General features: G+C 42.6%; 1 protein-coding gene and 1 pseudogene across 1 annotated transcript; one reads left to right on the top strand and one right to left on the bottom strand.

Moving 5' to 3' along the window:
- The first annotated feature begins 3,515 nt into the window (after nt 1-3,515).
- On the top strand, nt 3,516-9,067 carry LOC119340052 (annotated as a pseudogene).
- A 991-nt stretch (nt 9,068-10,058) lies between these two features.
- Nucleotides 10,059-10,271, bottom strand: LOC119339235. Its single transcript, XM_037611365.1, has one exon. It carries the CDS (start codon nt 10,269-10,271, stop codon nt 10,059-10,061), a length of 213 nt encoding a protein of 70 aa, XP_037467262.1.
- Between the last annotated feature and the right edge of the window lie 1,249 nt (nt 10,272-11,520).

Genomic DNA, 11,520 nt, shown 5'->3' on the forward strand with positions numbered 1-11,520 from the left:
CGGCGAGGCAGACCGAGCCGGCGGACGGAGTGAGGGGGCGAGGGGGACGGGGGAAACAGGGGAGGGGGAAAGGCGCGTCATCCGCGCAGTCCGCCCAGTGAAATCGGGTCGCCGGGGCGGCGGCTGAGGGAGCGTCCGGCGAGGGGGGCGGCGCCGGGTCCGCGATGGGGGAGACCGCTGGGGAGGGGGCGAGGGAGGGCGCCGACGGCGCGGCGGGGGCGCCCGCGGGGACGCCAGGGGAATCGCCAGAGCCCGAGTCGCCCATCGTCTCTCACCGAGCATCCCTCTGGTAACTATTCCGTACGCGTTTACCGCCGGCCGGAGGTAATGGTAATATTAGAATACTAATTTTGGTAATTATTCCATCAGGACATTTTGTTTACTTTTTTGTGTGAAAATTTTGGTGTGTTGGTGGATGTAAATACTTCTACTGGGCTGGAAGCAAGCTGGACACATATGATGGAGTTGTGACAGCAAGCTTCAGAGTTTGCAAAGAAGCTTTTAGAAGATCAGAAAATGAAGAAACTTGCAATGTTGCTCTGGCTTGTTTCAGTTGTTTTAGCATTTGTCTGTGGAATGGTAGCGTCGGCTCAGTTAGTATGAGAGTGAATTAAGCAGGGCTTTGGCATTGTGGCAGGATGAGAGTGAATTAAGCTGCCCAGAATTATTTGTACAGTTTCACCATAACTTTCAAAGAACACATTTTCTGAACACGACAGTGAACATATCACATAAGAACCAGTCATGCCGACATCGCAAAGCAGTACATGTGTCTTATAAGATGGAACAAGTGGTACCAGTACGCCTCACCTGGAGTCATCGGGAGCTCGGGACTATCCTGCTCCTCGTCAAGCCGTCTTCTAATTTCAACTTTTTAACCTTCTTGTATGTAACAAACAAGACTCTCATTGTGTGTACCTTACTACCTTCTAATTTCCACTCTTAACTTTGCACCTTAAAATTGTAGATAACTTCTCAATTTGTTATGTTTCAGGTGACTGAAATTCAGCTATCTGAATTTTGGTATAGAATGCACTTTCCGCACTGGGCTTGATGGATAGTTTAGAGCAGGATATAGAAAGGATCTTTGTTAAGCTACACTTTTCGCAATCTAATCATTTTCCATTACTTTCTATTGAAATCTGCTCAAGGGGCTGACAAGTGGACCTTTTGATTGAATGTATAGTAATGTTTGCCCCACTATGTTAAAGTAGTTTTTCCAATATTACCTTAGGTATCAATTTAGAAAATATGTTAGAATTGAAAAGTTACAACAAGAATGTACAAATAGAACTTTAAAGACAAGGATTTTGTATGAAGCTACAGTTCCTGTCCATATTTTGCTTTTCTGATACTTGATATGAAGCTTCAATTCTTATACTAAATACAGTTCATGTATTCTTCTGTTTTTCGGAGACATTATGTGAAGCAACCCATAGCAACTTGCAGCATCACCTTTTAATTGGTGTCCTTCGTGAATTCAAGTTTGACAGTGCCCGACTCCATTTAATATTTTGTATCGGGCAGTAGGTTCATAAACCCTGGATGCATGTTCCTCTCCTGTAGGTTGGTCTATTGACTAAACCATTTGCTTTCCAATGTTTCAGGTTTGGTGTCTAAAAAAGAAAATCCAGGCTTGGAGTTGTAAGTGGTCCTAATTAACCTATGTAGGTTCGAGAAGGCATTGCTTCTTTACATGAATGTGCTTCCTGTTATGCAGTGTGGAAAATAATGTTGTGCCGCCAGCTCATCCATGATAACCATCTGTTCAGATTTACCCCCTCTATCCAGAAATAAGTGGACGACAAGTATTTTCGGACGGAGGTAGTATCTAATTATATCTTCCAATGCATCAAGCTAATAGTCCCAGGAACCTGAAATCAGCTTAAATCATAACATCATGGTTTCGTCAAAAAGCTTTATTGTGGCATAAATACTAAGTCATGAGGAACATTCAGATGCAAAGCACCCATGTTCCTGAGAGAAACCCATGTTGTACATTTCTGTTCTCTCTTTTTTACTTTTCAGAAAGTTATCTCAAGCATATGCTTTTATTTTGATGAAGGTAGATTTTACAACTGCATGCCCAGGCTTAAATAGTACCCCCTACGGCCCAAAATAAGTGGCGTGGATTTAATAAAACTTTGTACTAAATCAGCGACACTTATTTTGGGACGGAGGGAGTAACAAAGGACATAGCAGCAGAAGAGCATGATGTATTGGATAGCTTCTGCTATCGGCATTCATGTTCATTTCATTTCACTAGCACTTTGACTTACTGAGGGCGGCGAAGTGAAGGAAACTCTGTGTTCGAAAATAAACACACCTTTGTGTGTAAAAATGCACTGATGAATTTTCGATGTAATCGGTGTTTCGGTTCACGCTTAAGAAGTGCTCCATCATGGTCTCAGTTTACAATTCAAGTTGGGCGCGTTAATCATTATCTGTAATAAATCAGGTTTCCGAGCTGTGTGGAGCTCCTGATTTTTCCAGTCTCTGTAATGAGTAGGTTCGAGTTAGGATTTTAGGGCTATTTTCTGGTGCGTCAGTTAGAGATACTTCTTGCTCTCTCATGGCCGCAAAATAAAAATATAAGGCCTCCTTTGGGTTGTAGGAATTCTGTAGGAATTCCAAAGGACATGATTTCTATAGGGCAAAAAATCCTTTAGAGCCCTTTATTTTGTACGAATAGAATCATATTTCTATGGAGGAATTCTTCCTCCTCCACTTTTTATAGAAAAATAAACATTAGCCTAGACTCAATGAAAAAAATCTTATAATGTGAACCAAAGAGCATCTCCTTTCCTTATTGCTATTCATAGGATTGAGATACATGTCATCTCATTTCCTATGACTTTCATGTTCCTATTATTTTCCTACCTATGAACCAAAGGAGGCCTACGTATTTTTTATGATATAAATTGTGAACGATGTGATAAAAATATGCTGTTGTGTACTTTTTTTCTCATGTTAGTTCGGATGAGATTAAGGTGTTGTATTTGGTTTATCAAAGAAAGAGATGGAATTCAGGCACGCATTACCAACGACAAAATGATTGAATACGAGAAAGTTGAAGTGCTTACTGCAAAAGTCATGTTTTATATCTAACAAATACCAAGGGGGTTTTCATAAAACGCACATTAAGTGGTCTGACATGCCTCCACTAGAATCTGTACCGTCGGCCCAGATTGATATTATATATTTTTCTACTAGAACCCACTTTGTATGTAGTTCACATTGAAATCTCTAAAAAGAGGAACGACGATATATTTAGAAACGGAGGGAGTACTAGTTGCTCCCCCATATGAATGCAATGCCCCATAGGAAACGTTGAACAGCATCTACGCTCCAAGCAGAATACTGAAGCAGGGCTGCACAGAGACCACACGAATAATATCGAAGTGATTGCGTGTGGGGCCCATGAACACTGAAAGTGATCGAATGTGCACGCAGAGATGGTGCTTTCAGACAATCTAGCTTGATGGAAAATAATTGAGCTTCAATCGCAAGCACAATAATAATAGCATTGACTTGACTTGCAGGCTCTTTGGCTGGTTCTTGATGGCTTCAACAACAAGACTAACGTTCCCCACTCAGTCATGACAGTCTTTTGATGATTTCAGATTCTGACGCGCACAAGAAGGTCGCTGGATCTGCATCGATTTTAAGCCAGGTGTGTTGCCCTTAATTTCGATCTGGTTCTTTTACAATTATCCTAGCTAGGTTGATGTGAAAACAAGCAGTTCTTACCATTACAAGCCAGGTGGGTGGTTGTTCTCTGGTTTTGGTGGGTAAAAGGAACGACGATACCTCAAGTTGAAGATCAAATCCAGCTGTTTGTCATCAACAGCAGGCTAGCACACTCAATCATACCCATAACCCACGAGTTGATGAAAGTTTAGGATCTCCACGAGTAAGTTTCAATGACAACAAGACCAGCCAAGCCATGAGGCTCAGAAATTCAAGAATCCATGAGATTGTTGTGATGGTGTCAGCTTCAGGAACGCACGAGGAGGTCACCAAGATCGATCTGATGCCGGCTTCTTGATTTGTGACGACAGGTAATGGTCCGGTTTTAGTTGCTATCCATTGTTTCCCTTGAATTCAAAAATAATCTGGAATTGATCTGTAGCATAATTGTTGATCATCCTCGTTAGTTGTTACTGCCAGCATAGTTAAACATGATGTGCATATCCTCTTTCACTAAAATTACAGTAGTGTTGAAATTTCTAGCCTACTCAAGTTAACATTCTTGTTGCATGTGGACTTCCTAAAGTGAATACGGTAGTTTCTTTTAATTGAAGTCATTTTAAATTGTATCCAATAATATATCAATATCTCTTAATGACTATATGGTATTATAGCTTTGTTTTCTTATTCCTTTTCTCGATTGCGGTACATATTTCTAGCAACTTAATAAACAACTCTAGCTATTTGTTTCTCCATACATGTGGAGATACTTTATGTAGATATTGAGAAAACCATGGAATTAAGTTACCAAAACTTATCTCATTAGCCAACTATCTGAAAGTAGAATATTATTCATATTGGGGAGTTGGCTTGGTATTCAGATTTGACTTCAATATTTGGGAGATTTTAACTCGGGTGTCCCTATGTGAAGCGAAGGATGCAGAGTCAGTTGTTTTTGTCTGGTGTCACCCGTTGTTGTCTTTTTTTTGGATGAAAACAATAGGTGATTGCCTACTACAATTTTATAAAAAGTGACACGTACAAATACATGGAGGGTAAAAAAGGAAAGAAAAAACACTACCTAAATATTTTCAGCAAGGTGTACATGCCATATTAAGATTTTGTTTCTGTTATGTGAAAGATCAGATGTATCCCCTCCTTGAAAGTTTGTCGCCACCTGTATTGATTAAGTGAAATTTTATTGAAGATGAAGCTATTTCGACATCCTCAATGCTCCCAAGTAATTGCACTGATGAACTCTATAAAGAAAGGAACTCCCAAAGCCTTCTTAGGAGTTAGGAGAACTAACCTTTATTTTTTATCCTTGTAGAGTGACTCCTGGTCATAAGCAATTCCAGCAGGCTTTAGCAAACTGGCAATTAGATAATTTATGTTCCTCAGATTCAAGTGCATTCTGATCACACATGACACAGCCATAAGATAGGATAAAAATGTGCTTCCTTTGTAGCATTTCTCTATTGTTAAGCATGTTCATTATCCAAAGCCAGAAGAACACCTTATGCCTCAGTTGACATCATGATTTTCAAAGCCAGTTGAATTGAGCAGGGATCTCTTGGTACCCAACAATAATTCTGTAAACTTTACTAGTACAATATCCAGGTGATTTCCAAGGATAGCGCCAGGTGTCTGAGTTGGCATTAGCCTGAATGGATTGCAACATCATTTTTAAATCCTGAAACTTGATCTTGTCAGCTGATAATATTAAGTTTGCCACACTTGATATAAGAGTCCCAAGCTTTCTAAAATTCTCATGGATCTGTCTGTTTTAAGTACCTTTTTGTTTGATTCTGTGGGTTAGAGGTACAAAGATTAACAGTATCAAATATGAGTTTAGTAGAATTACCTTGATTTTTTTGCTTATTACACTTTTCTATTCTGGTTGGAGGGTTTAAAAGTTTTTTGACAAATGTGTGGTACTAGCAGAATGCACTGATGGTTTAATTAATACATCACCTCAATTTGCAGTGGCCATTCTAATGATACCGAGGAAAATATACAAGTAGGCTACCACCCAACAGACAGATATTACTAATTCTCAGAAAATAATGGCGGAGATTGTGAATTCTTCTAGCCATTAAAAAGATCGGAAATGCCTTGGCAAATGGAGTGGCAGACCAGGTGAGCATGCAGTTTGCGAAGTACGGGAAGCAAAAAGTAGAGCTACAGGGCAGCATGGGTCGTGTTGCAAGGGAGCTTCGCGTCATGCATGATGTTGTTTGTTAGATGGACATTTGAAACAGCAGCAATCAAGTATACGAGGGCTGGTTGGAGGAAGTACGGAAGGTAGCACATGTGATGGAAGACATAGTGGATGAGTACTTGTATCTAATTGATCAGGAACATGATATAGAGTGTTGCTTTTACCTGAAGCAAGGGGTCAGAAAACCAGGATCTCTGCTTTATTTGAACCAGATAGCTTTCAAGGCGAAGGAAATAGAGAAAGACCTTGCACACCTGTCAGAGATAAAAAATCGTTGGGTCCCCATGATACAGAACGGGGATACTAGCAGCTCGAATTACATTGTCAAGAGGTCCCAAGATCTAGCAAACATTTCACGTTCCCTTGATGAAGAAGATTTAGTGGGGGTGGATAGAAACAGAGAGATACTTGAGCAGTGGTTGGCTGGTGCTGATTTGCAGTGCTCCGTGATAGCACTGCTTGGAATGGGAGGACTTGGTAAAACAACTTTAACTGAAAATGTCTATAGGAAGGAGAGAGGGCAATTCCAGTGCCATGCGTGGGTCTCCATTTCTCAAACTTATTCTAGAGAAGATGTCCTGAGGAATACAATCAAGGAACTTTTCAAAGATAACGCCAGTGTTCTGTCTAACACTGCGGCGATGGACATCACATGCCTTGAAGAGACACTGAAAAGATTTCTGGAGCAACATAAATATTTGATCGTATGGATGATGTTTGGACTCCACAAGCATTTGATGACTTGTCTAGAGTGCTTATTCATAATGACAAGGGCAGCAGACTGATAATTACAACAAGGGAAGGTGATGTTGCTGCACTTGCCTCTCCAGGACATATCTTAAAGCTCGAAGCTTTACCAGAAGACAAGGCATGTGATCTCTTTCATAAGAAAGCCTTTCCAACAGATAAAAATCATGAATGTCCTGTGGAGTTGAAGTCTCTGTCCTACGAAATAGTTAGCAAGTGCAAAGGCTTGCCTCTCATTATTGTGTCAGTTGGTAACCTCTTGCGTGTGCGTGAGAAAACTGTGGAAGAATGGAGAAGAATAAATGACCAACCGAGTTGGGAGCTAATTAATAACTTGAGGCTCGATCACATAAGGAATGTTTTGCATCTGAGCTTCATCTATCTTCCAGCATGCTTGGAAAGTTGTTTCCTATACTGCAGTTTATTTCCAGAAGACTATCTTTTCAAAAAGAAACAACTTGTACGGTTATGGATAGCAGAGGGATTCATTGAGGAGAGGGGTGAAAGCACATTAGAAGAAGTGGCAGAAGGCTATCTGCAGGAGTTAATTGATAGAAACATGCTACAACTTGTTAAAAGGAACTCATTTGGTAGGAGAAGGAATTCAGAATGCATGATATCTTACGAGAATTGGCTGTTGATTTGTGTCAAAAGGATTGTTTTGGTGTTACATATGAGGATAAATGTGTGGGTTCTCTTGAGATGGATGGGCGTCGATTGGTAATGCATAAGCTAAAGAAGGATATTCAGCACTCGTTTTCTAGTATACACCAACTTCGAACCGTCATTGTAGTGGATGATAACATGCCATCATTCACTCTACTACCTCTGTTATGCAAGAAGTCAAGATATATGACAGTGCTAGAATTAAGTGGCTTACCCATTGAGAAGATTCCAGATGCTATTGGAGATCTTTTTAGTCTCCGCCATTTAGGTTTGCGTAATTCAAAAGTGAAGATGCTCCCGAGGTCTATTGAAAAGCTTTCAAATTTGTTGACACTGGACCTTTATAGATCAGATATACATTATTTGCCTAGTGGGGTTGTCAAACTGAAGAAGCTTAGGCACTTATTTGCTGAGAAAATGAATTATCTAGATTGGAGGGATATTCATTCTCACAGTGGTATGACTATCCCCATTGGTCTTGGGAATCTAACAAACCTGCAAACCTTACGAACATTGGAAATGCGGGGTGAGTCAGTTAGACATTTGGGGGAGCTGAGGCAACTGAGAAGCTTGAGGTTATCAAATGTAAAGGGAATCTACTGTGGACGCATCCGTGAGTCTCTAGTTCAGATGCAGTATTTGTCCAAGCTATCTGTGAATGCAAGTGATGAGAACGAGGTTCTCTTGTTGAACGCCCTCCCGCCAAATCTGCAAACGCTATCGTTGAGAGGACGATTAGAGCAAGGGTCGTTGGAGGAGTCTCCTCCCTTCCAATCTGATGGAGGACAAAACGTGTGTGCATTGGCTCTGTCTTGGTCACAACTGAGAAAAGACCCACTGCCATCGCTTTCTTTGTTGTCGAACTTGACACTTCTACACTTCACCAGAGCATACAACGGAGAGCAGCTGACATTTCTCACGGGGTGGTTTCACAAGCTAAAGATTCTCTTTCTAAGAGACCTGCCTAATCTGAACCAGCTAGAGATACAGCAAGGTGCCATGGCCGGCCTGGAAAGATTATCCCTAGTGAACCTCAACAGCATGACGGAGGTCCCACCTGGCATTGAGTTCCTCGTCTTCCTTCGGTATCTGGTCTTCCACGAAATCACCGGTGACTTCTTGAGGTTGTTGCGCCAATGCTCTGCGATTCGAGGGAAGCAGTGGCATCATACTCTCCGGCTTTGACCTGCCGCACTGGTCGGGAAATGTGTACATACGTAAGTTGTAGCCACTCACCTATCAACTAGTGCCAGTACTTGTTCCTCCCTCTAATCTCACTAACTTAAGAGTTAAGATGCTCATATGATGCTTCCATAAGAAAAAAGGCTCATGTGATGCTGGTCTCATGTAGGTCACCCGCCTGAAGGAAGATGCTTTAAAATTTGGGCCGCGTGCAGATATGGCGTCAATTAATCTCAAGATGAGTATATGCAACGTCTCTATACGTTCGTGCTACACCTGATGTGCACACCGTCTGGGTTTCCTCTACCTTTTCAAGACGTACTACTGATACTACTGCCTGATGGGCTCACCGTTTGCTACCACTACTGCCTGTGTTTACTACTGCTAGAACTACTGTTCGTGACTTCGTGTGATTGCTTGTGAGGTGTGATAATATTGATTTGGGCTGTGCCTTGGCTTTTAAGTAACACGACACTTACCGTAAGACCGTGAGTGAGTTGTGTTTTAATAATCGCACTAATTTTTGCAGTACATGATTGAATTTCATACTTCCATTTGATATGATATCGCCTATTAATTCCAGCCGTATCTGTAAAATAATACAATTTGGTTTTAGGCAGAAGGCTCAAGGAGAGCCCGGCACAATTTGGTTAGTGATTCATAACGCTGAGACATGCATTTTCACTGCCATATGGTTACTGGCTTTAATTAGTTATTGTTGTTGTAACTTGCTGCTGATGGGTGGATCCTTGAAATGGTATCAACACATGTGCCTGTTTTCTAACTAGTCTTCTGTCTTATCTCCCTTAATTTGGAAATATGAGCTTTTATTTTTTTTCCTTTCTGGTTACTTGTTTTCTCTATAAATTATGGATAATGACAATATATTTTGGAGTGCTGAGTTAGAAATGAAGGGCCATAAATAATTTTACGTGTTTGCTATTTATACAAGTTGCCTCAGTCTCTAGTTCAGGAAAAAAGTAAAGTATGTTTTTGGTCCCTCAAGTTTTTCAAAAGTACAGACTTGGTCCCTCAAGATTGTTTTATATACATTTGGTCCTTCAAGTCTCAAAACCAGATAAGTTTGATCCAAAACCACATTTTAAGCATGTTGACCGGGTTTGACCACGTTGACCAGGTTTGAATGATGAACAGTAAATTCAAAAGCATGCTAGTTTTCACAAGCATGTTGGTTGTCACAAAATTTCAGATTTTTTTTTAATTTGTTTCCTATTTTTTTAAATTTATTGTTTATCGGTCAAACATGGTCAACATGGTCAAACCCCGGTCAACGTGCTCAAAATCTTGTTTTGGACCAAACTAGTTTTGAGACTTGAAGGACCAAATATATACCAAAAAATATTAAGGGACCAAGTCTATATTTTTGGAAAAATTCAGGGACAAAAACATACTTTTCTCTTCATAAAAAGGCGTTGGTCACTGTTAACTAATGAAGTTGCATTAATCTGCAAGAAACTTGCTTCATGCTAAACCTAAACCTGTAGTAGTAGTGGAGAACTTCAATCCCCAAACCAGTGTATCAACTGGCCATCTAGCAGAGGCAGCTCACCACGCTGACGACGAGACGCGCGATGCAGTCCTCGGCGCCGCCGTCGTCCCTCACGAGCCGCTCCAGCGCCCTGTTCCTCGGGAGCACGCCGGCGCGGTGCAGCATCGTGGCCGCCGCCTCCGCCGGCCGGCCTGCCAGGAACGGCCCCAAGAACCGCGCCGCCGGCCTCAGGAACAGCGGTAGCAGAGACTGCATTGCAGCGCACACGGCGTGAGTCCAACACATGCCAAGAATTTTAAGCCACTGAATTACTAGCAATTTAGCACGTATGCGTCGAGCAGGGCACAGGTAGAAGATCAGGGCGTGGGTACGAAGTACGAGCCTGACACGTACCATTGAACTATGATCAGGAGGCGCGACGACTGGCCGGCTGGGCTGCTCGCCGTGATTGAAGGCCGCCGGTGTCAACTGGCAGTGGCAACCGGCAATGGCAAATAGCCAAGGCCCTTGTCGTCCTTATTTCCTTTTTATTTCTTTTCTCCTTTTCTCACCGTGATACGAAAGTACAGAACTCACGCAGCCTCGTGCATATATATATACACACGATCCGGCTAGACTTGACCGACGCTGATATGGACTCGTACTAGACTCGGACACTAGTACTTCCTAATCTAATCATCCGCCGACTTTGATTGCTAGGCAAACCTAAGTTGTACACAACTACTCTGTAGTATAGTACTCCCTCGTCCTAAAATATAAGAATATTTTTAATACTATGCTAATATCAAAAATATTTTTATATTTTAGGACAGAGGGAGTATGTTGCATGCATGCATAATTCGCGCAGGACTCTGATAGGACACGAAATACTACTAGCACACGTGCTAGCTATTTCTATCACATAAATATATTTTGGATTATTCTAATGTGGGTGCTAATAAGAGCATCTTCAGACGTTGTGCCCCAGGAGGCGTCCTGGGGTTGCCTCGGCGCTAACTTTACTTTGGGGTGGAAAAGAATTTCAGTCGTCCCTTCAATAGGTTGTATCTTTTTTCTTTTTCGCTTTTATTGTGCATGTCATTACAACAAACATGTTGTGGGCACTGCCGGGCCACACGAGCTCGAGCTCGTCGGCGATGACCCCAGCCGACCGGGCGTCTTCCTCGCCCGCGTCTTCGTCTTCTCCACCGCCGGCGACGCGCTGCTCGAGCTCGGCGCACCCCCCGGCAAGGCGGACCAGAGGCCGACCGCCTGCTCTTCGCGGGCCATGCCAACGGCTCCATCATAGCGCACCGGCTCACCGAGTTCTCCCCGCATGGCGACGGCTGGCTCACCCTCGCCGCGGCCTCCTCCCGGCTCCTCGTGCGCGGCCTCGACGGCGCCCTCGTGCACCTCGAGGCGCACCACGCTGGCTGCTCCCGCTATGTGCTCTCCTGCGATGCCGGCCAATGCATCCGCATCTTCACCGAGAACGGCACGCTCTACGGCACGACCATAGCCTCAT

Source organism: Triticum dicoccoides, chromosome 7B (assembly GCF_002162155.2).
Source record: "Triticum dicoccoides isolate Atlit2015 ecotype Zavitan chromosome 7B, WEW_v2.0, whole genome shotgun sequence".
NCBI lineage: Eukaryota > Viridiplantae > Streptophyta > Magnoliopsida > Poales > Poaceae > Triticum > Triticum dicoccoides.

What these genes read in the sequence shown, in the direction of transcription:
- LOC119339235 (XM_037611365.1), bottom strand. Translation starts at nt 10,271, where the DNA reads ATGCAGTCTCTGCTACCGCTGTTCCTGAGGCCGGCGGCGCGGTTCTTG.